Genomic DNA, 20,371 nt, shown 5'->3' on the forward strand with positions numbered 1-20,371 from the left:
CCAACCAAACAATCAAAAACCAACAAACAGACACAAAAAAACCCCCACCACCATTGCACCATTATTCAGTTTTCATCACTTTGATGAAATTACAACTTACAGGTACAATTCATTTGAACATTCCTATGTCAGAAGGTCAATATATGAGATTGAGAGCAATTGGTTAAGCTTGCACTCGTCATTCTGTGGTGCAGCTGCAAATCCACAGACTTCATTTCAAATTTGAAGTTTTCTTTGTGCAAAACAGGATATTTCAAGGAGTCTTTTATAAACAGCAGCGTATGTGTTGGTGGTCTGTTCTCTGATAGCTGATGTATAGGAAGGGAAAAATAGAAATATTTTGAAGAATAGAGAAAATAATCCTGAATCGTTAATTTTCCATCGGCAGAGCAATGGAGATTTGAAGAGAAAATGGACCTGGGCAGTAGAATGGCTTGGAGATGAGCTTGAGCGTAGACCATACACTGGCAATCCCCAGTACACCTATAATAACTGGTCTCCACCAATACAAAGCAATGAAACATCAAATGGCTACTTCCTAGAGAGATCGCACAGTGCTAGAATGACTCTCGCAAAAGCTTGTGAACTCTGCCCAGAGGAGGTAAAGAATTAATTTGACTGCTGGTAAAAAATTCGAGTAAAGTGCTTCTATAAAATAATTAACCTTAGCAACAGTCTCTGGTCATTATAGAGGTAACATATTTTATAAGTATTTTACAAATATGGCTTTCTATTTTTGTTGGCTTCAGTTACATGCTCCTGTGCCTATTTTTATTACTGTTTCTGTAGACATCTGTCACTTAAAGAATTAGCAGTGTAGAATTGAAATTGACCATTTAAGGTAGATAATGAATGGGTCTGTTTTTCCAATAATTCACTGATAGTGGGTATTTTTATGTAGTACAATACAAGCTATGGGTCACGTGGTGGGGTGGAATTTTTCTCCGAGCATGTCTGAAACAACCACTTGCATGTAGGATTGGTTCTGGATAGAATAGTTGTAATATGTTTTACCTAAGTAAATTAAAAGTTCTTTTCAAACTTTAGGAACCAGATGATCCTGATGCCCCAGATGAACATGAGTCTTCTCCACCTGAAGATGCCCCACTGTATCCCCATTCACCTGGTTCTCAGTATCAACAGGTAAAAGCTCAGAGTTGAACCACTTATTCAGAGTTCCAGGTTAGCTTTTTTTAGCATTTATGGTAACTTAAATTATAGGCATTTAGCCAGAAGCATGTTACTGTCAAATATCACACTTGGAGGAATAAAGATACACCTCCGTTTTGCTAGGAACACTTTCACCATCAGAGTTTCAGGTGAGAATTTTAATGTTACCAGATCAGGATTTAATCGTCCATAGAAGGAGCAGGGGGACAGATGTCATCACCATCTTGTGCATACTGAATTTGATTCTGTCATACTCACTGACATTGATAATATTTTGTGAGTTGCTTTCTTGTTTTTACATAAAAAATCAAGCCTCAAGGCCTGAATTTCAGTTTGGGGAATTGAAAGGCTTTCAGAAAAATGCACATGACTTTGTTACATACAACTTATGCTATGAACGCTGATATCTAAATCTGCTTATATGCTAAAAGGCTGCTTTGTTAATATCTTTCAGTGGAAAGCCAGATCTGAAAGAAATACTAACCAGGTTTTTTACTGAATTGACTAAGTTAGTAGATCCACCACTTATTTGCCATTTTTTGTTCCAATTCGTTTTATATATTCCAAATCTGCTAATTTAATTTCCTTTCCTGCCCAAACCCATTTTCCCTCCATCTTGCTTTCCTTACTTGGTGTTTTCAGCAGAGCAGTTAGTAAGTCATGCAGATTTTCCCACTCCTTTCTGAGCTCCTGAGTTCAGACACGTATTGTAACCTCACCATTAGCTGTGTGATGTGTTCACTTCCTTGCAAGAGATGGCATTTCTCACTAACACACACAATCCTTATATTCCTAGTTTCTCCACAGTTCGTTAAACTTGGATGAACAGTAGATAGATGAGACGTTTTCATTTGCCAGATGTGTGTATGACTTTTTAAATTGAGGCAGAGCCATCTGCAGAAAAGTACTGGTTTTATATTTCATTCAGTTCTGTAACATTAAAGTTTTCCCTCTTAAAAATTAAAGTATGCTGCATAAATACAGGTATGGTTTTTCCATTGTCGTAGGAAAAAAATTCAAGCTGGTTCAATCTGTTGATAAAATATGTGCACAGTTTAATGTTCGCAGCACATAGGCAGCCTTTCTTCATCTTTTTTTTTTCTTTCTGCTTTTGCTTTGCATGTAACTTATTCAAAAGCTGAGATTACTATTTTAACTAACCCTTTTATCTTTACAAGTTCAGAGTTTGTTTACCTTCTGTAAATTAAAAAGGTAAGTGAAAGATGTGATTCAGAGGACTGAAGAAACCATGATGTGTGTTCACTTAGGTATTACTACATGAGAAGTTCAGTGTGCTTGAGGATACTTTTCAATAGTCTGAATGTAAAGGGGAAAAAGCAAGTAACTAGTCAGGAAACAGCTGACAAGTTTAATGTCCCTTTAAAATGTTCATGCTTTATTACAGAATAACCACGTGCATGGACAGCCATATACAGGCCCGGCAGCACATCATATGAACAACCCTCAGCGAACTGGGCAACGAGCACAAGAAAATTATGAAGGCAGTGAAGAAGTTTCCCCGCCTCAGACAAAAGATTAGTGAAATGCACATAATCAATTAACTTGCTCCATCAAGACTGTGCACCCAGGCCTTACAGTCCAACCTTTCTCTGTGTCTGGCTAATATTTAAAACTAGAAAAACTATTCCTAATCAACATGGAGTGGAGAGTCTATTCACTGTCTTATCTGCAGAAAATTGCTGTCAATATATAACCCGCCTGCAGTGGAAAGTGTATAGTGTTTTGTAATAAATGGCCTGATGCTAATGTGTAAATGGCAAAGGTGTATATAGTATATTAATGTTTGACTGTTAATTCTTGAGCAAGAAACATTTTTTTTGTCTTGATGAGACTCACAGATCTACAAAAACAAAAAAATAATTTCTTGATATATCTGCTGCGCTCTGCAACCAGTGTTGCCTGCCTCATGGCAGTCGGATCAACTCCTTTACAAAAAAGCCTATCCATGTCAACCACAAAAATAGTTTCATGTTAATTCTTTGCCACTGGAGTCGATTTTACTATGAGCAACGTAATGGCTGGTAACCTTTTAATTATTTGGTTGATGTGGAAAATTGGTGATGTAACATTGTTTCTAGATCTTTTTTCATTGCCTTTTTCATTCTGGTATTAGGTTAATCACTTTGAAGCTATAGTTATGCTGTAACATTTAGCATGGCTTCACACCAAGTTAGTGTAGCCAATGAGGGGGGGGAAAAAAGTGACAGCAGTTGTCCCAATGTGACAACTGTATTGCTCAGAACTTTTTCTTCTTACACCTAGACTATAAAATGGGGAGGGAAAATGTGACAAACAAGTGGTTTTCAGTTTCACATATGTTCCTCACATCTGATGTTTGACAGTTCTGTCTCTGGGTGGGATAAAGAACACTTAGTTTTCAGTAATAGGAATTTAAAAGATTTAAAACAAATATGCAAAAATCTGCTATGCCAGGATGCCTGGAGCATAATAGACTGTATTTGGTGTGCTTGTTTTGTTTCTTTGGTAGAGCTTATTAGATGAACTTCTAACACTTTCCTTCTACTGCATCCCAGTGAAGTGGAAGTCAACAAAATCACACAGTACTTGTGAGTGCCACTGCACCAAGTTAACTTGCTGGTTTTCTGCTCGTTCACAGTTCTACTTGAAAGCGAGAATTGTCTTAGCTCTTTATCCATTATACAGGAAATCTTAACATTAGAAGCAGGGTTTAATTATAAAAGAAACTACTGGTTAGTCAAATACAATTCTGAGGTATCTCTATTCCAGAATAAACATTTGTTTAAAGACTTCAAGAAACGCATCAGTAAATACTGTATTTAAATGAAAATTGGTAACTTGAATGTGTGTAATTTTTTTGGAACCTGTCTAAAAACCAAATACCCCTGCAAAACAGATACAGCCCACCCTATACTATTTAAATATTTTGCTGTTTTATTTTATAGAAATTATTTTGCTGAATTCACAAATAGAATTTGATTTAAGAAGAATGTTTTGTCCTGTGGTGTGTGTTGTTTTTTGGTTTTTTTTTTTTAATGGACTGCACAGAAAGGTGAATTCTGTGCAGTGGCACTATGCTGAATTCTGGAACAGTCACATTGAGATTCTGTGCACAAAAAAATTTGGCCCTTAAGAATAAAATAATCAGGACAATTACACTGTAAAAGTTTCTTAATGTGATTTATCTTGTACTTTTTGTATGTTTTTATATATACATATATATATTTAATGAGCACAAGCTTGATGGTGTTTTTTACAAATGCGCTGATAGAAGCAAAGCTGCTTATCAAATTAAAGGTCGGTAGTCTTGAAATGAAGAGAGGAAAATTCGGTCACAAGTGCATTCTTATGCATTTAGTATAGTAAGGAAGACACACAGATTTTTGAATATGCTGTGTAGTGATGATCACTTTTATGCTTCCATGTTTTCCCTAGTGCTCAAGTTAATTCAGATTTTTTCATAGTTTTTTAGTAAAACCATTTTACCTGGGCTTAGTAAATTTGGATAAAGTGTTCCCGTTTATGTTTGGGAATGCTTGTTGGAGGTTTTAACTCAAAAATTCCACCCTGAGTACTCAAGTTGAAACAGTTCATATTTATTTGGACCAGTAATTCTTAAGCTATTTCAGAGGGGATTATTATGTATTTTTTACTATGTAGGTAAAATATGTAATGTGCTAGTTCAGCCTTGCCAAATGTGTTTGCTTTTGCAATGATTGTAGACATGTCAAACCTGTGACACTTTAAGGCTGTGACTCTCTTCAGTCATACACACCCCGTCCCTGAACTGAGAATGACTGCAGTGGCCGTTGTTTTTCAGGCAGCAAATTGAGAATATTGTGCATCTTTGTGACTTTGAAAAAAGATAGCCTCTATTGTTTGTTGCAGTTGCTGCTTTTAAACGGATAGCTACAGTAAAAGGTGCAATGTTTTCTTCACTCTGGGCAAAACAATTTTGAATTGTACTTAACAAATATTGTACAAGCAAAAAGTTTCATGTGCATGTTACTGTCACAGCATTTTGGCAGTGGTCATTTTCAGGCGATACACAGTACCTCATTGTTGATGGCACACTTTAAAATAGTAGTCCTCAAAGTGCCTAAAGTTTTAATTCCCCCATCACTAATTTCAGTCCTGTTTTCTGTATAGAACAGTAACTAGGGTATCTCTGGTCTTCCATAAAATGAGCCAGTAAATAGTAAAGCAATTACTAATGTTCCTGGCAATGTAACATCAAATACATAGAAACTGAAGATTTATAGGTGATGTTATATGGTGGTTAATGTGTAGTTTGACCTAGGGGGAAATGCATAACCTTACTATGCATAATTTCTCCCTCTTGTACATTTGGATTGTGCTTGTTTAGTGACTAAAATAAGCTTTTAACACTTGCTGCTGTTATTAAAAAAAACAGTACAGCCATATATGAAAGGAATTCAGTTACTATTTGTGTATCTGTAAATGTAGTAAGTTTTGGTCACAGAGTTGGTCACCTACACCTGTGTTATCCCATTGACAACAATGAGATTGCACAGGGTTCAGTCAAAGCTTATTTGCCATGCAGAACCTGATTTTGTGGTGATGAACAAGCAGAAAAGGATTCTGCTTGACTTGGAACTTTTCAGATTATTTTCCCTGCTAACTACCAGCTCTGAAAAATTAAGTTCTCTATTTTTAAAGCTCGTGTATCTTGCTGAAATTGAGCCAGAAAGAAATTAAATTCCACAATGACATTTCATATTTTTTTCCAGAGTGAAACTTTACTTTAGACAACATGAAAAAATTGTGTAACAGTAATTGCTATTATGCCTTCTCAGCCACTTTGTTGTGCCTAGCTTGTGTGTTTTAGCATATGTATCATGAAAAAGCACTTACGGTTCCAAAACTTTCTATATGTTTCCTAAGTTCCAGGAGGGAATGAGATGAGCCATTCTGCCAAAGCTATAATGGGCAGAAATAGGCTGCCGTAGCAATTTTCTTCATTTTTGGTTTCAATAAATTTTGTCTACCTCTGAGTCTTTTGCCAGAAATGAATAGGCTGATAAACTATGTCAAGGCAAAGTGGCTCAATGTTTTTGTTGGCTTGTGTTTCGGTTACTAGGCATTGCAGTGAGGCTTTCAATGCAATGAATTTAACTTCAAATGAAAGTTAAAGACTAACTGTATAAATTAGAGGAAGTGGCATGTTAGGAAATTTGCAGAGTAATCAATTAAGTGTTTAAATATCTTAGCTAAACCTCGTTAGTCCACACTTGCAAATCCACCTTTTCTTAAGACAGGTGTGGGAGTTTCCCGTTTGTGGCCCTGCTCCAGCACAGTGCAATCGGGACAACAGTAGCTTTGGCTCCTCGTCTTCTTACCTCCTGTGCTCTCCATCGTGTTCATGATAACACTTCTCAGACAGCCATGAGGTCTTGGGGATAAAGTCTAAACCTGCCTTCTGTCTAGAGCAAGACAAAAGAGGCTTTCTGGGGGAGAAGTAGGAACCGTCTTGCAAATACTGCATGCTGCACAGTGGTACTACAGTAAACAGAAAGCAAGGTGAAAGAAACCCAGCTGCATCCTTCTGCATGATTTCTGTTCCTCTTGCAAGTGGTCTCATGAGGAGGATGACAGCAAACAGAGCTCTTGAAAGCTCAGAGCATTTTCTTTCTGGCTTGCAGCTAGAATCGGTCTGCACTAGTGCAGCAAAGGTTGCTGTGCAGCAGCAGCAGCACAAGCAACACGTCCTATATATGCCCTCCATACTGTTCCAGGGTTCATTATACCTTCCTTCTATTGGTCTTTGAGGATTGTCATGTTAATCCATTCATTTACACTGAGACTTGCCCTCTGTTACAGACTAGACAGCTGTACTGCACTAGAAGGGCTTTAACCCAATCTGAGCACTGTCACTTTTTACACTATGTAACTTCTTAAGGTTCATACTATAAATGTCCTTTTATTTCTGAGGTATAAAAATTTCCCTTGGACTAACTGTTTTAAAATGTCCAGTAGCCATTCTTTTGTCTGTTTTTTACAAGAGCAAGTGTTCAGTCTTGCCCCTGTAGTGTCTGTTACGGTAGGCTGTTCACAGAAGTGTGTTGATGTAGATTCCAGCACCTAAATTCAGAGATCCTCATCCTGTGATCTGATTTTACAATGCAAGCTGTGGTGGATCCATGGATTTCAACGGCATTTGTATGAGTCCTGTTGATTTCAGCACTGTAAGAGTTGAAGTTGGTGATGTGTTGCAGAGATCAAGCCAGATAAGTCAGCAGGTGGCACAAAGACAGCTATCTATCTTACTTGTTTTATTTACGCTTATTTGCAGACAATGAAATCAGAATGGGTGTGGGAGAAGCAGTTTCTGAAGAAGAAAAACACTCTCCTGAATAAGGGCTAACTTTTAATCGGATTTTAAATACCCAACTCTGTATTTTTTAGCTTTAGAATTCTTTAAAGCCACTTTTTGATAATAAAACTGACCTACGGGCTGTTTTCTTGGAAGAATTCAATATAGCCTTAATTACATCAGCACAATTCTGAAATGACAGTGTCATTCTTCAGTGGTCAAAATAATGTGCAAATGTCTTCTAATTTTTAACAATGAGCTAACCATGAATAATGAAAATAGGAGAAAAAAGGAAAAAAGGTTCTATGAATTAATCCAAAATCTAACCGTAGAAAATCATGCAGTGCAGGAAAATAAGATCATTCCCTCCTTCTCTGTCTCTGTACTATTTAAAATGTCTGATAATGTTAATTTTTATTCTTAATTTACAACTGCTATTCCAGTAATTTGGTTTATATTGCCCTAAGCAGTGTCAGCTGCATAGTTTGCAGCTTCCTGATGCATATGCAGTTATGTCCCTTTTAGTCCTTACCAGAGCAAAATCTTTAAATGTTTTTCCCGTATAAGACAGTTCCCTAATCCACATTTTCATTGTCGTGATGTGCTGTTTCTGTTTTTGTACAATGACCAGGACTGGATGAATGCTTCCCAAGTGTGGTTTCACCTGAGCCATTAAATGAGCAGTTATGTTCCTTTTCTGTAATGATACCTCTGTGGATACAGCTTTTAAAGGTATTGGCCTTTTTTGTAGCTTTATTTCTTGAAATGCTGCTCGGTTCTTGTCCATCACTCCTAAATTCCTGTCCATCATTTCTTCTGATTCTTTCTTACCAAGTTTCTCACTCTGGATTGCCAGGATCATTTTCTATTTAATATTTTTGTATTTTCTTGGAATCAAATCCCTTCCCTTGCCGTGATGTTTTTTACCTCCTTTTCTACCTACACCTGCTGTTTTGCTGTTAGCTGCTACAAAAGAACCTGGCTCTCCAAACTGGAGCCTTTTACATTTTACAGTGTGGTAGCTGCAGCCACAGCCTTGACCAGGTGGGCTTTGTCATCTCTTAAATCTTCCCAGAATTTATGTGGGATATGGAAGTTTCATGCTACTGACGGCAGTCTTGAATTCAAATAGCTTGTAGCTTATTGGCTTTTGTTTGGGTTTTGGGGTGGTTGGGGGGTTTTTTTGCTTCATTTTCTATCTTCAACAGTTAGTTTCTACAGGTGAATAAAAATGGTAGGTCTCACTGGAATCTACTTTGGAGAAGGCGGCTGATTGAAAACTTGGACACTTCTTAATATACTTGATTGTATTTAAATATCTGGTAGGTGCTTTAGAGTCCTTAGTCTTCTGGAAGCAAATTTAAAAGCTTAGGAATGTGAAGACTAGGTCTTCAAGACTTAATGATACTCACAGATTCCATCCGCCTGTCCTGCTGCGTGATTAAGAACAGGTGACATAGCGGAAATTGAAATAATTCACTGAAGGGAGAGAGGTCATGCTATGTGGAATCCCTGGGGAACTGGAAATGGTGAGTGTGCTTTGCCTGGGCTCACTGGCAGCAGCTGAGTGTGAGCCCTCCCGCTGTGAGCTCTTCTGAACCATGGGCTTCCCCAAGCACCGCAGAATAGATTTCTAGCAGCAAGTTGATTAAGTGGCATATAAAGCATTTTCTATTATTTTTCTTCTCTAAGATCTGTACCGAGTTGAAGCCTCTGAGCACATACAGGCAGGAAGCGGGCTGAGCGAGAGGCTTCGCAAGCTTGTTCTGTTAATACTTTCTACCTCTTGACGTTCATTGCCGAGCCGCTGCAGGCTGATGTGCCGGTAAGTGGCTTTAGCGGCGTGAGTTTCTTCTGGGTCAGGCCAATACGGGTGCAGAAATACCTGGTCAGGCTGTCTGCCGGGCCGGCACAGGGCAGTCCCTGCCTCCCTCTCGGCGTGTATGAAATCATTTGAAACGCGACTCCAAGAGTAGGTACGTATGATTGCATCAAAATGAAGGAACTGGCGTTTTTTCAGGTGGCACCGCGTGGACTCACAAACACATCTACTTAGTCTCTCGTGCTACCTCCTTACCCATGTGAAGTAGCATAAAATCCTTTCGCAACTAATATTGTTCCAATAATGCAACCGCAGGGAGGTGTGTCTGTTTCTAGCTATGTTGATATGGTGAGGGTTTAGAAAGGGAGAGATGTCAGAATGTGAAAAGCCAGTATTCTGCAGATAAACCCAGGTGTTTATCTAGAAAGAAATGTTTCCGATTGCTACCGTGGTTGTGTGTAAGACTGAAATGCTGAAAGAGAACTGTGTAACCCTCCCACTCCGAGTCAGAGAGACCTGGCGTTGGCTTTCTGAACGCTTCGGCAACCTGAACCAAAAAACTGCTGTGGGAATGTAGACTTACCATATAGCTGTGGAAGAAAACTTCAATCGTGTCATTTCTCTCGGTCTTCAGAGCAGTCAACATGATTTTGATGTAGGTTTTAGATTATGTATATATAAATCTGATTGAAGTACCAACAGCAAACCATAAATAAAATGTGGACTTAACTGAAGAATGGGCTAGTGGAGGACTCTTGTGTTGAATTTATTAAAATACAATATAACGAAGTTGTCGATGGAAGAGACTCGCTGTGATGACGACAGGGAAATAAAGCTGGGGTGTCCTCAACTCGGGAAGGTAGCCAGGTTCGCTGTTGCCTTTGAATCTGTTCTAGCACATAAGGACCGACTCGTTTGCGCTGTAGTCGCTGGAGAAGAGCTGGCTGCACGGGAACGTTCCTGGGGTCACTCCACCTTCATGCCTGCTGAGGGCCAAAGGCTTCTGTAAATTGCACTTGCCTCTCTTGGGTACCGAGTGGCAATTCCAGGGACAGGTGGCCTTTCACATTCCAGGTTGTCCAAAGCCGATGCAGGCTGCTGGATAGCTGCTCTTGTCTGTGTTTTCCTAATGTGCCGATGACCCAGTTGCTTTGCTCTAGCAGAGCAAGGGCCATCACGTAAAAGGAATTTGAAGTGGGTGTAATGGAGAGCTAATGGAAACCTCTGGTTTACTGTGTTTGCTCTTGGCACTGGCTTTGAAGACACGTAAATGAAAATACAAAATAATGGCAAATCACTGGGAATTTGTAGTACTGACATTGAATAAAAAGCAATTTAAAAGGACATCCCTGGAAGCAGGTGACACCCGGGTTTATCGTAGCTCGGTTCCGTTGATGTAACCCATCTGAGTGGATGTGTGTGTGAATTCTCTGGGAATTGACATGTTAGGAAAAATAAGAATTCAAGATAAAATTTGGATGTATCCCAGTAAATCATTACCAGTTGGGATGTTGTTGCAAACTGGGAGAAGAAAGCTTTTGATGAAGACGGCAAAGACATAAAGCGACTCCCACGAATGTGTTCTGTTCTCACACTTCTCTCTGAGAATTCGTTAATGCCACAGGACAGAAAAGCCAATTTTTAATTTAACTTCTGTGGAGACCGTGAAATATGTAATGATTTATCGATCACCCAACCCCCTGAAACCTTTTAGAATTTGGGCTCCTGTGGTTTTTACATTAGCTGAAAATACGGCCCAAAGCGTTTCTCTTGGTTTTGACACTCGCTTACTTGGTGACTTCAACATAACAGTCAGCGTTATAGTCTTGTCGCTGAAGCTTGTTTCCCTCTCTTCTCTTTGCAAAAACTCTCTGGGTGGATTTGCTCTGACCTTTTTCTACCTTACAGGGTTTCCTTGCATCTCCCTTTGTATTTCCTCCCTCCCTGCGCTGGTGTGTCGCAGGCTGTTGATCCTCCAGAAATGCAGCCCCCTTGGGATTTATCCGGGACGGGCGGTCAGTTTGCGGGTGTCCCAGTAAGACTGGGAGATGGTGGTGTGGGAAGCGCTGGAGAGGTGAGCCTTGCCCATCTCTGGATGGAGTCGTGCTTCTACCGTCTGTGTCTCAGCGCAAGTCGCGTTGGCTGGTTGTGCAACAGCCATCAGGCCGCTGAGATAGCGGTGGAGCAGTAGGTCGGAAAGGGATAACAACATTAACGAGGGTGTTGCGTTATGATGAAGGAACTTCTGATACATGTCAATGCTTAGGTAGGACTTGGTGATTCCCAATACGCCCTCAAAAAAGTATAAAGAAAATGCTGTTTGGTCTTTTGGTAGGTGGAAAATTGAAGCCCTTCTAAAGGAAGATTTTTAGTGCTTCACTGGTACGTATCTTTTTTTTTTTTTCCTTTTAGCAAACAAAGCCTTATACTGGAAATAACCATTGAAATTCCTGCATGAACGCTTAACGTCTTTCTTTGAAACAGAATTTGCTTCATTTCAAGATTTGTGATGTCCTTGTAACCATGCTAATCTTTACAGGAGATTTTTTTTTTTATATTATTTTAATAATAAGCACGGCTGTAGTTTTTGAAGCTTGACTATATGTATAGTAGCTCATGTCCTCTGTGCAGTGCTAGGGCTGGGAATTGAGACGCTCAACCATGAAGTAAGTGTCATGGATATAAACTATATAAGCAAATCAATTGTGTAGTCTGTCATGCTGATAAGAACAGCTGGTTTGAGCAAGAGGTTGCTGAATGTGCTATACTTCTAAAATATAACTACTAGGAGTGAATATAAAAGCATACAATGAGTTACAGGGGTAGGAGAAGCACAAGACCATGCAAGGAAGCCACGTGTTTTCTATTGAACATGGTTTGTGTTTATTCTGCTAACTTAGGTTCAAAAGTATTTTTGTATTAAAGCTTCTTCAGTACAGCTAGGAGCTCAGAAGTCCGTCCACCTCACCACCAGGTTAGCAGTTCTCTTTCCTGCTCTCCGAGGTCAGCAACTTCTTAGCAGAAAGGGGGTTTTAGAGCCGGGGGGGGGACACGACCACCCTGCTGGCTGCTGGGGGGGGACCGGTCCCTCGTGCAGACGCAGGGGAAGGGGGCAGAGGGGGGATGCTCGAGCTTTAATTTCTTCTATTGGCATTTTATGGCTTTAGTGGGACCTGAGCTGCGTAACCCCGGAGAGCAGCGTGCTGCGCGACGGAGGCGATGCCAACCGAGGCTGGAAATAAGAGGGGCTATTTCCAAATGGTTTACTTCACTGCATGGTAAATCTCTCACCCGTGAATCCCAGGACCAGCCGTAGATCGTGGTTAAATACACCAGATCCCAGTGACAAAATGCTCTTGATTTATCGATTGTCTGACTACCGTCCCACTGGGTACTGCTGTGTTTGCACCACGTTTTTGTTGTTTGAACGTAATAAGCCTACACTGAGGATCGTGCCAGCCAAGGTGGTAGAGGCAGACGCCCTCCTTCTTCGCAGTGCCCCTGTCTTGTTTAACTTCCAGTTTCTACAGTGTAAATTCAGAAGGAGCCGCTGCCCTGCTCAGCTGAACCCTCTGCCTGCCCCGGGTGGCTGGCGCTCCATTCGGCCCACGCAGAGGCCAGTGACTTGTGTTAACTTCAGTCCCATTTCATTTTCAATTCGGCGCTTTCACAGATCCTCCCAGGCTGAAGCAAGCTTGTTAGTAACTCAACAGCATGTTTTTATGGTTTGGTGTTTTTCTTTATTCTTTCCTTGTCACATTGTTGGTTCTCTTAATTTCCCCTATTGTGTCATCTGCTGGAGTTCACTCTATTCAACAGCTTGTCTTAAGTTAGACCTTCAGTTTGGAAAACATGTTTCAGTTTATTGAAATTTTTCATTTGGGGTTGGTTTCTTTAGAGCCTCTGATTTTTATTTTTTCTTAAGTCATTCACTTTATTTAATTTCCTCTTCCCTCCCATTTCTTTTCATAAATTTTTAGCACCTGCAGCACTAGTGCTGGGGGGAGCAGTTTGCCCCTGGCGAATGTTTGTCTTGTGCTGTGGTCACTTGCCAATATCACTGTTTGTTTTTTTTTTAATTTAAGTTACATGTTACCGGACTTTAAGTCTCTAGAGTAATTTCCCCTCTGAAAGAATTAAGTTCCGATACTGCCCTTCTATGTTTTGTCCTGTCAGACCGTTTGGCAGCCTGGCTGGGGTACCCACTGTTTCACTGGGAATCCCCTCCGCCGTGCACCGAGGGGCTTGGCTCAACGCCACCGAGGCCAAGGACTCCCGTGGGTGCCGGTGGCCTTTGTGCCACCCACCAGGGCAGGGGGGTGTCCTGCAGCCTGATCCCTTGCAATCCTAAATCCTGCTCTGCGTGTACACATGCACGCGTGGGCTCCCCATGATTTTTTCCGAGCGTAAGGTTTTTGGTTTTTTTTTTTTTTTTTTTTTGTTCAAGCATAAGTTTTTCTTGCCTGAAATTCCATCTCTGGCTTCGTCTGGTCCTCTAGTTCGGTTTGTCCGCGTAGTCCTGTCCTACTGCTCCGAAATGGGCATTTGCCTCAGGGACTGCTTCATTACCTATTCTTGGGCTTAAAGCTAATGAACATGGAGGTATCTAATTCTTCCTTAGTCAACTGGCTTAAACTCCCTGTTTAGCAGAGTGAGGGGGTAATGCTTGGAACACGCTCTAGGATTTTTCACAACCCTGGCTTTCATTTCCAGGTATTCTTTCCCAAGGAGCAGTTAGAATGTGTTGTGCATGTTCAGGCCTATAGGGTGCAAACATTAAAGACAAGCCTCCACTATGTAGCAAACTTCGTAACAAGAGACTGTATTTCAATCATAGTTACTTGCAACAAGAGCAATTGTTCCTCAGTTCGGTGAATGGGTTCAGATCTTCAAAATCCTCATGCTACTGTGTGAACTTAAAGAGACTTTTAGCATTATATCCTGTATATTTACATTAAATGTGTTTGTAGCTGCCTTCCATGCTATAGTATGATACTTATTTGTGCAATTACTTGATGCCTATTGTCAGAGCCTGGCATCAGCCACCACGGCAGCAAGTGTTGTCAGTAAGAATCTCCCCCTTCCCTAGAAAATACATGGAGTGAACAAATCCAAGCACGGTTGGAAACCACCATTTCCGAGTCCTTTAGGTGCATTTAATGGAAACTGTTCTGGAAGTTCTTTGTACCAACAGCCTGAAAGTACAGCTCTCATGTGGGGAAACTTCTACTGTATTTGATGTATTGTGAAATCTTTGACTTGGCTCTTGTCAAGATACTCCTTTGAACATTAAATACTTTTTCTTCTTCTGATACTGTTTGGGAGGAGGAGTGTTAAATTTAGATCCATGGCAGGAGAATGCAGGCAGGCACATAAGCAAGAGCATCTGGCCTTGTGGCAAAAACATGAGACATGAACTTTCACAAAGTTTGATGATGGGGGTATATAAACAGAAACAAAACTTGCTTTTTAGATTTTTCCCAAATGTGATCTGGTACCTTTCTTCAAGATGTGGGGTTGGCTTTTTATTACCTTTTCCTCTACATGTATGGCCAGTGACAGCATTATTTTTGTGGGTGGATAAAGTAACTTCTTGCTCTGCATTCCACTGGATTCCTATCAACATAAGGTCATACTTCTATGTGGAGGTCTGGCACAGGCATTTCAGGATCAGTGGCATGATGTTGATTGCTGTATGTAAACTACCCTGCACCTTAAGGGAAAGAATCTTCTGCTCTGAAGAGCAAACATGTTTTTGCATTCCATATACCTTGTTGTCTCTTTGACATGGATCAGTGCTTTGCTGTTTGGGAACATCTAGCCCATAGAGGAATCCACGTCTATTCTGGTAGCACTTCAGCTATGCAGCAGTTAACTACAACAGACTGAATGACATGACTAAAGGAAGTCTGCAAGCCAGTCAGTGTTGAGAACCTGGACCTGACTGACTTGCAGCAGCAGTGGCAATACTGGCCGAAGTCAAGACAGAGGCCTGGAGCCACAGCAGGTGAGGAGCGTACTTGTCCCAGTACTTGTTTTGCTGCAGCAGGTACACACATGCCAGGGAGCCCTCCAGACCCGGGCACCCCCCCACCCTGCAGCGGGAGGCAGCTGAGAAGGGTGCGCTGTGACCCAGGGCGCACACCCAGGCTGCAGCAGTGCAAGTCTCAGCAGCCCCACCGCTTGCTCTGCAGCTCAGCTGCGGTGCCCTTGACACTGCACACCTCCAGTGAAACCAGAGGTGCTGCAGAATGTGAACAGGAGCCCTGGCTTTAGGCATGCTCAGTGAAATTGAGCTCCAGCTGCTTTGATAGATTTTTACTTTTCTCCAAAGGCCAGTTCAGGAAAGCTGTGCATTAAGCCATTTTGCAATAAACCCCGCAACTTTTATCTCATTTCCCACCCCTCCAAAAAGCTGGCTTTTCACAAGACTGCTGTTCTTAGAAAAATACAGCTTCCTTGTGAGAAGTGTTAGTGCTGTTACCTATGTTATTACAGTGCCTAGGAATATCCACTCATAAGCTAGACCCCACTCTGTGAATGGCCTGCAAAGTAGAGAATTTTGGAGCTGTTCACCCTTTCCAAACATGGATGAGTAAAGGCAGCAGGCTGTGTGATACCTGTGATACTCACAACTTCTGAGTTTGTGCTCAGAAGGAAGGATCTTTGATTTGGTTGGAGCTTGATGGTTGAAAAAAAGGAGACCCAAACTTGACAGTAACAGTAGCTGAAACACTTGCTCTGGAAGGAGTTCCACTACTCTCACAAGCTTTTCCTCCAAAGAAACATAGCAGATGATAAAAATGGACGACAATTAAGTTAGGGCCTATGAACTTAGAAAACTGAGCACCCTTCACCCATTTCTGCTAGATTCCTAAGTTAAACCAGGTAACCAAAGGATTACTTGATCAGCCTGTAATGCTTTGTCAGGCCTAAGCAACCACATAACTAGACCACTTAACAATCGCACCGGGGCACAAGAGCATCTACACCAAGTGTTACTGCAGCCTGTAGTACCAGCTCGCTGTTCTGAAAGAACTCCTGCTCTTCAAGGCAGGGGAAAAAAACCTCGTCTCCACTCACAACTTCCCCTCTTGAAGCTGAATATTATCCCTATTTTAGCCACACTTCAGCAACAGATAACTTGAACTTCACACAAGCTAGGTTTTAAAAATTTATTCTGTAAACTCCGTACTGGGTCTTTAGTTCTCCTTTTCCTGCACAGTCTTTGTTCCACGCAGTCTACCCGTACGACGGGCAGCAATGAGACCAACTTTGCGCCCAGCAGGAGCATCTCTCCTGATGGTTGAAGGCTTGCCGATGTGCTGATGGTTACCACCACCAAAGGGATGTTCTACAGGCTGTGGAAAAGGAAAGCCAGTCATCAATATAATTATTAACAGAAATGAGTAATGATGTTTAACAGCAATAAACTGATTTAAGGGAACAAAAAATTTAACCGCTTCATTTTTCATGTATAATGCAGTAACTATCAAGTGCTGCTAACGACCCTAATTAAATGTGCAATTACAGAGTAATCTGTGAAGCTTTTTTTCCATATATATGCCAGACTCCTCCCCATATCAAAAAAATCCTTTCTAAACCATAAAAAAGGAAAGTGAAAACCCTAATTGAAAATGGACTCACATTCATGGCAACACCACGGACACGCGGCCAGCAGTTTCTCTTTGCCTTGTATTTGTGATAGGCACGGCCAGCCTTCAGGATGGGCTTGTCAATACGACCTCCACCAGCAACAATTCCTGAAAAAAAAAAAAATGGCAGGAATGTTAACATGCAAATGTAACAGACAAGAGTACAAAAGAAAGTGTTTCAGAACAGGACTAATTGCTAATAATATTCAGGTTCTAAGAATAAGCTTCTAAAGACCAATCTCAAAACAATCCCAGCTGTGTATTCAAACTAATATTTTCCAGCCAACACTAACAGTGAGATTAGACTCGAGGTACTAGCCACACATTAAATGGCCTGCAAGGGGACACATACTTTAATTGCTGTTCTTCAATCCATACATACAGGATTGAGTTTAACACTTTCTAAAGCATTACCAGTTTTATTGCTAAAATTTCTTGGGTAACATTAACAATAGTTTTTCAACCAAAGAAAATATGAATTGAAAGACTTCAGGGGACTTTCAAATACTTTAAGGTTTAATACCTAGTTACTTCATGATTTATTTCACCAATTAGTAACAGACCAGATAACTCAGTTTCAGAGGCAGGCAAGTGTCACTTGCTGACCATGTACAGCATCCATCTCAGCTGTCAGTCAACTGTACAACAAACCTGGTAAAACCTCTGCTTCTTGACAATGGTATTGATTCCTTGTCAGATCCTCCAGAACACTTCACCCAACTGACGACACCTCCAGCAGCTAAGCACCTCCAGCACTACCCCTATAGGCTAGGTTGCTGTATCAAAGGCAGGAAACCATCAATGCCATTTTCTGCAGTTTACAGGCTGAGCAATTCCATTACAGCTTGAGGACAATGAGCATCTACTTTTCTATCCTCTCACTAGGTAAACCATCTCCAAATTTAAGTCAGCATTAACCAAAAGTAATGCAGGCATAATATACGTTAGGCACCTGTACAGAGACTGCACCTGTGCATAATCCTGGGTGCAGCCTGTAAATGATGCTATTTTCAAGACAGCATTAGAAACTGGGGCCCTGTTTCAAAGCCTGCTTAGCATTACGTAAACTCAGTGACAAGAGAAGTTCATAGTTGTCACTCCTTACCAACAACAGCTCTGTTTGCAGAAGAAATCACTTTCTTGGAGCCAGAAGGCAGCTTCACTCTGGTTTTCTTTGTTTCAGGGTTATGAGAGATAACAGTGGCATAGTTTCCAGAAGCACGGGCCAACTTTCCCCGGTCACCAGGTTTCTCCTCGAGGCAGCAAACGATGGTGCCTTCCGGCATGGTGCCAACAGGTAGAACATTGCCAATGTTCAGCTGAGCTGCAAAGGGCAATCAGAGAATCAACAGCTTCATTCAGGCTCCTGTACTTGAATTACAATTCTATTTAACATGGGCCTCTGTGCACAGAAGAAAGGCACCGCATAAACACTTCAGTAGGAACAGGCAGGGGCACTTTTTGTTGTTTGACTTGAAACACAAGTTTCACGTGCAGTGTTACAGAAAGGCAGGCAAAATGGGACTCTAGATAAAACAGTCCAAACACTTGACAAAAACTGCGGTTAGGCTTGTTAACCCAAAGAGGCTGCACGAGGAGATGGCCATCTCCAAGAAGGAAATCTAGGTTTGCTTGAAGCTGGTGGAAACTACTGCTTCGTGATGGCTCGCAACTGCACTTAACAACGACATCTGCTTTAGTGTTCTGAAGCTGCCCAGGCAACACACCTTCCATCCTAACTCACCTTTCTTGCCGCAGTAAACAAACTGACCAGTATGAATACCCTCAGCAGCAATGAACAGCTCAGTCCTTTTCTTAAACCTGTATGGGTCACGGAAGGCAATCTTGGCAAGGGGAGCGCCTCGGCCAGGATCATGAATGATGTCCTGTTGGAACGTAGATGTGCTTTAGAACAGGATACAGCGTTTGTCATGGGTTCTGCAGAAATCAAAGAACTAGAAAAACTGGAGATTATTATTACTACCGAGACAATTCTCGCTAGGATCCCCCTTTCTCAGAGGGATCTTGATTTCTCCTGACGTGAATGAGTTGAAGATTCACATTTATAAGAATACAACCTCAAGCATCTGTATCACAAAACAATGACTCTGGTTAAGTGTGCTGCTTGAAACTAATTGTGTCTGAACTGTTTTATTCCTGACATTCTGCAGATAGCAGATTTCTCCATACTAAGAAATTCACTTTCACTAGCTGCCTGATCACCTTTGGGCAGAGACAAAATTGGACACAAGCAGCAATTTCTGAGAGTGTTTTTTTAGAATGGAAATATTTCTAACCTTCTGATTCCAAGTATACTGGAGTTAAATAAGCCCCTAGATGAGGAAGCACAGATTTATTCTTTCTTTTTGCCTTGCAAAAAGATGTCAATTCTGTTCCTGAAGTACACTGAGACTCCAATACGTAACCATATATTTAGACTACAGCTAAATGACTAAAGCTGTTTAAAATGTGTCCGTTTTCTAGGAAAGCTCAGATATTGCTGGTGTCCAGTATTAATGTTTTTTCCGCTGTTTTCAACCCTGTTGGGGAAAACTCTATCCCAGCCGAAACCAGGACAGTATTACCCAAGTCAAACCCACCTACGTGCTTTTTACCATCAAACTTACTTATGGTGTGAAGAAAGTTCTTTCTACAGCCTGACGACGGCTTTTCAGAAAGGCTGAAGAGAGGGCTAGATGTTCAGAGCACCTAGCTAGGTACCCAAAACCCACCTACAGCACACCCGAAACGCCATACCACAGCCCAAACAGAAGCACTGCCTTGCCCCCACGCCTCAGGACTAGGACGATAGGTACTGCTTGCTGTTTATGAAGACTGATTTTTATTTTTTTTTGTAAGACGCAATCAGCTATGAGGCCAGCTCTCCCCACCCGCGTTTCCTGAGGTACGGGGAGTTAGTTCTTAGGTGATGCAAGAGCAGGCCGACCTAACTCTTGCATCAGCAAAGCTCCAGCAGAAAACCGTACTGCTGCCCGCTCCTTTACAGAAAGGCCCTCGCAGGCCGGCAGCAGCTTCCCCTTTCAAGGCAGACGGCGGCCCTGACTGAGGCACAAACGGCCGAAGGCCTTTCGGCGCAGCCGGGGGGGCTTCGGGCCCCGAGGCCCGGGGGCTTCGGGGGCGCCTCGGCCCTGCGTGACGAGCCCGCCGGGGGCCCCCTCCCGCCGCTCCCGGCCCCTACCTTGACGATGCCCTTGATGTAGCCGTGCCGCTCGGCGAAGTCGACGGCGCGGAGCTTGGCCGGGCCCTTCCTGTGCTTCACGTGGGCGCGGAAGACGGAGCCCGCGCCTTTCCTCTGGCCACGGATGACGCGGCCCATGGCGCTCCTGCGGGCGGAAGGCGGCGGCCGTTAGGCGGGCGCGAGGGCCCCCC

At 41.9% G+C, this 20,371-nt stretch overlaps 2 protein-coding genes across 4 annotated transcripts in view; one reads left to right on the top strand and one right to left on the bottom strand.

Annotated features, from left to right (window-relative positions):
- USP9X (ubiquitin specific peptidase 9, X-linked) overlaps positions 1-4,160 on the top strand; it is a 102,518-nt gene extending 98,358 nt beyond the window's left edge. For both annotated transcript variants that reach the window (XM_010571355.1, XM_010571356.1), the window contains exons 43-45: positions 389-601; positions 1,048-1,143; positions 2,576-4,160. In XM_010571355.1, the coding sequence (XP_010569657.1) occupies positions 389-601; positions 1,048-1,143; positions 2,576-2,710 (444 nt within the window). In that variant the 3' untranslated portion in view covers positions 2,711-4,160. The remainder of the gene's footprint in view (positions 1-388; positions 602-1,047; positions 1,144-2,575) is intronic.
- A 12,327-nt stretch (positions 4,161-16,487) lies between these two features.
- RPL8 (ribosomal protein L8) overlaps positions 16,488-20,371 on the bottom strand; it is a 4,071-nt gene continuing 187 nt past the window's right edge. For both annotated transcript variants that reach the window (XM_010571357.1, XM_010571358.1), the window contains exons 2-6: positions 20,181-20,325; positions 18,726-18,867; positions 18,087-18,305; positions 16,974-17,089; positions 16,488-16,687 (exon numbers count right to left, since the gene is read on the bottom strand). In XM_010571357.1, the coding sequence (XP_010569659.1) occupies positions 16,529-16,687; positions 16,974-17,089; positions 18,087-18,305; positions 18,726-18,867; positions 20,181-20,318 (774 nt within the window). In that variant the 5' untranslated portion in view covers positions 20,319-20,325 and the 3' untranslated portion in view covers positions 16,488-16,528. The remainder of the gene's footprint in view (positions 16,688-16,973; positions 17,090-18,086; positions 18,306-18,725; positions 18,868-20,180; positions 20,326-20,371) is intronic.

This window comes from Haliaeetus leucocephalus, unplaced genomic scaffold (assembly GCF_000737465.1).
Source record: "Haliaeetus leucocephalus isolate CR32 unplaced genomic scaffold, Haliaeetus_leucocephalus-4.0 Scaffold317, whole genome shotgun sequence".
NCBI classification, from domain to species: Eukaryota; Metazoa; Chordata; class Aves; order Accipitriformes; family Accipitridae; genus Haliaeetus; species Haliaeetus leucocephalus.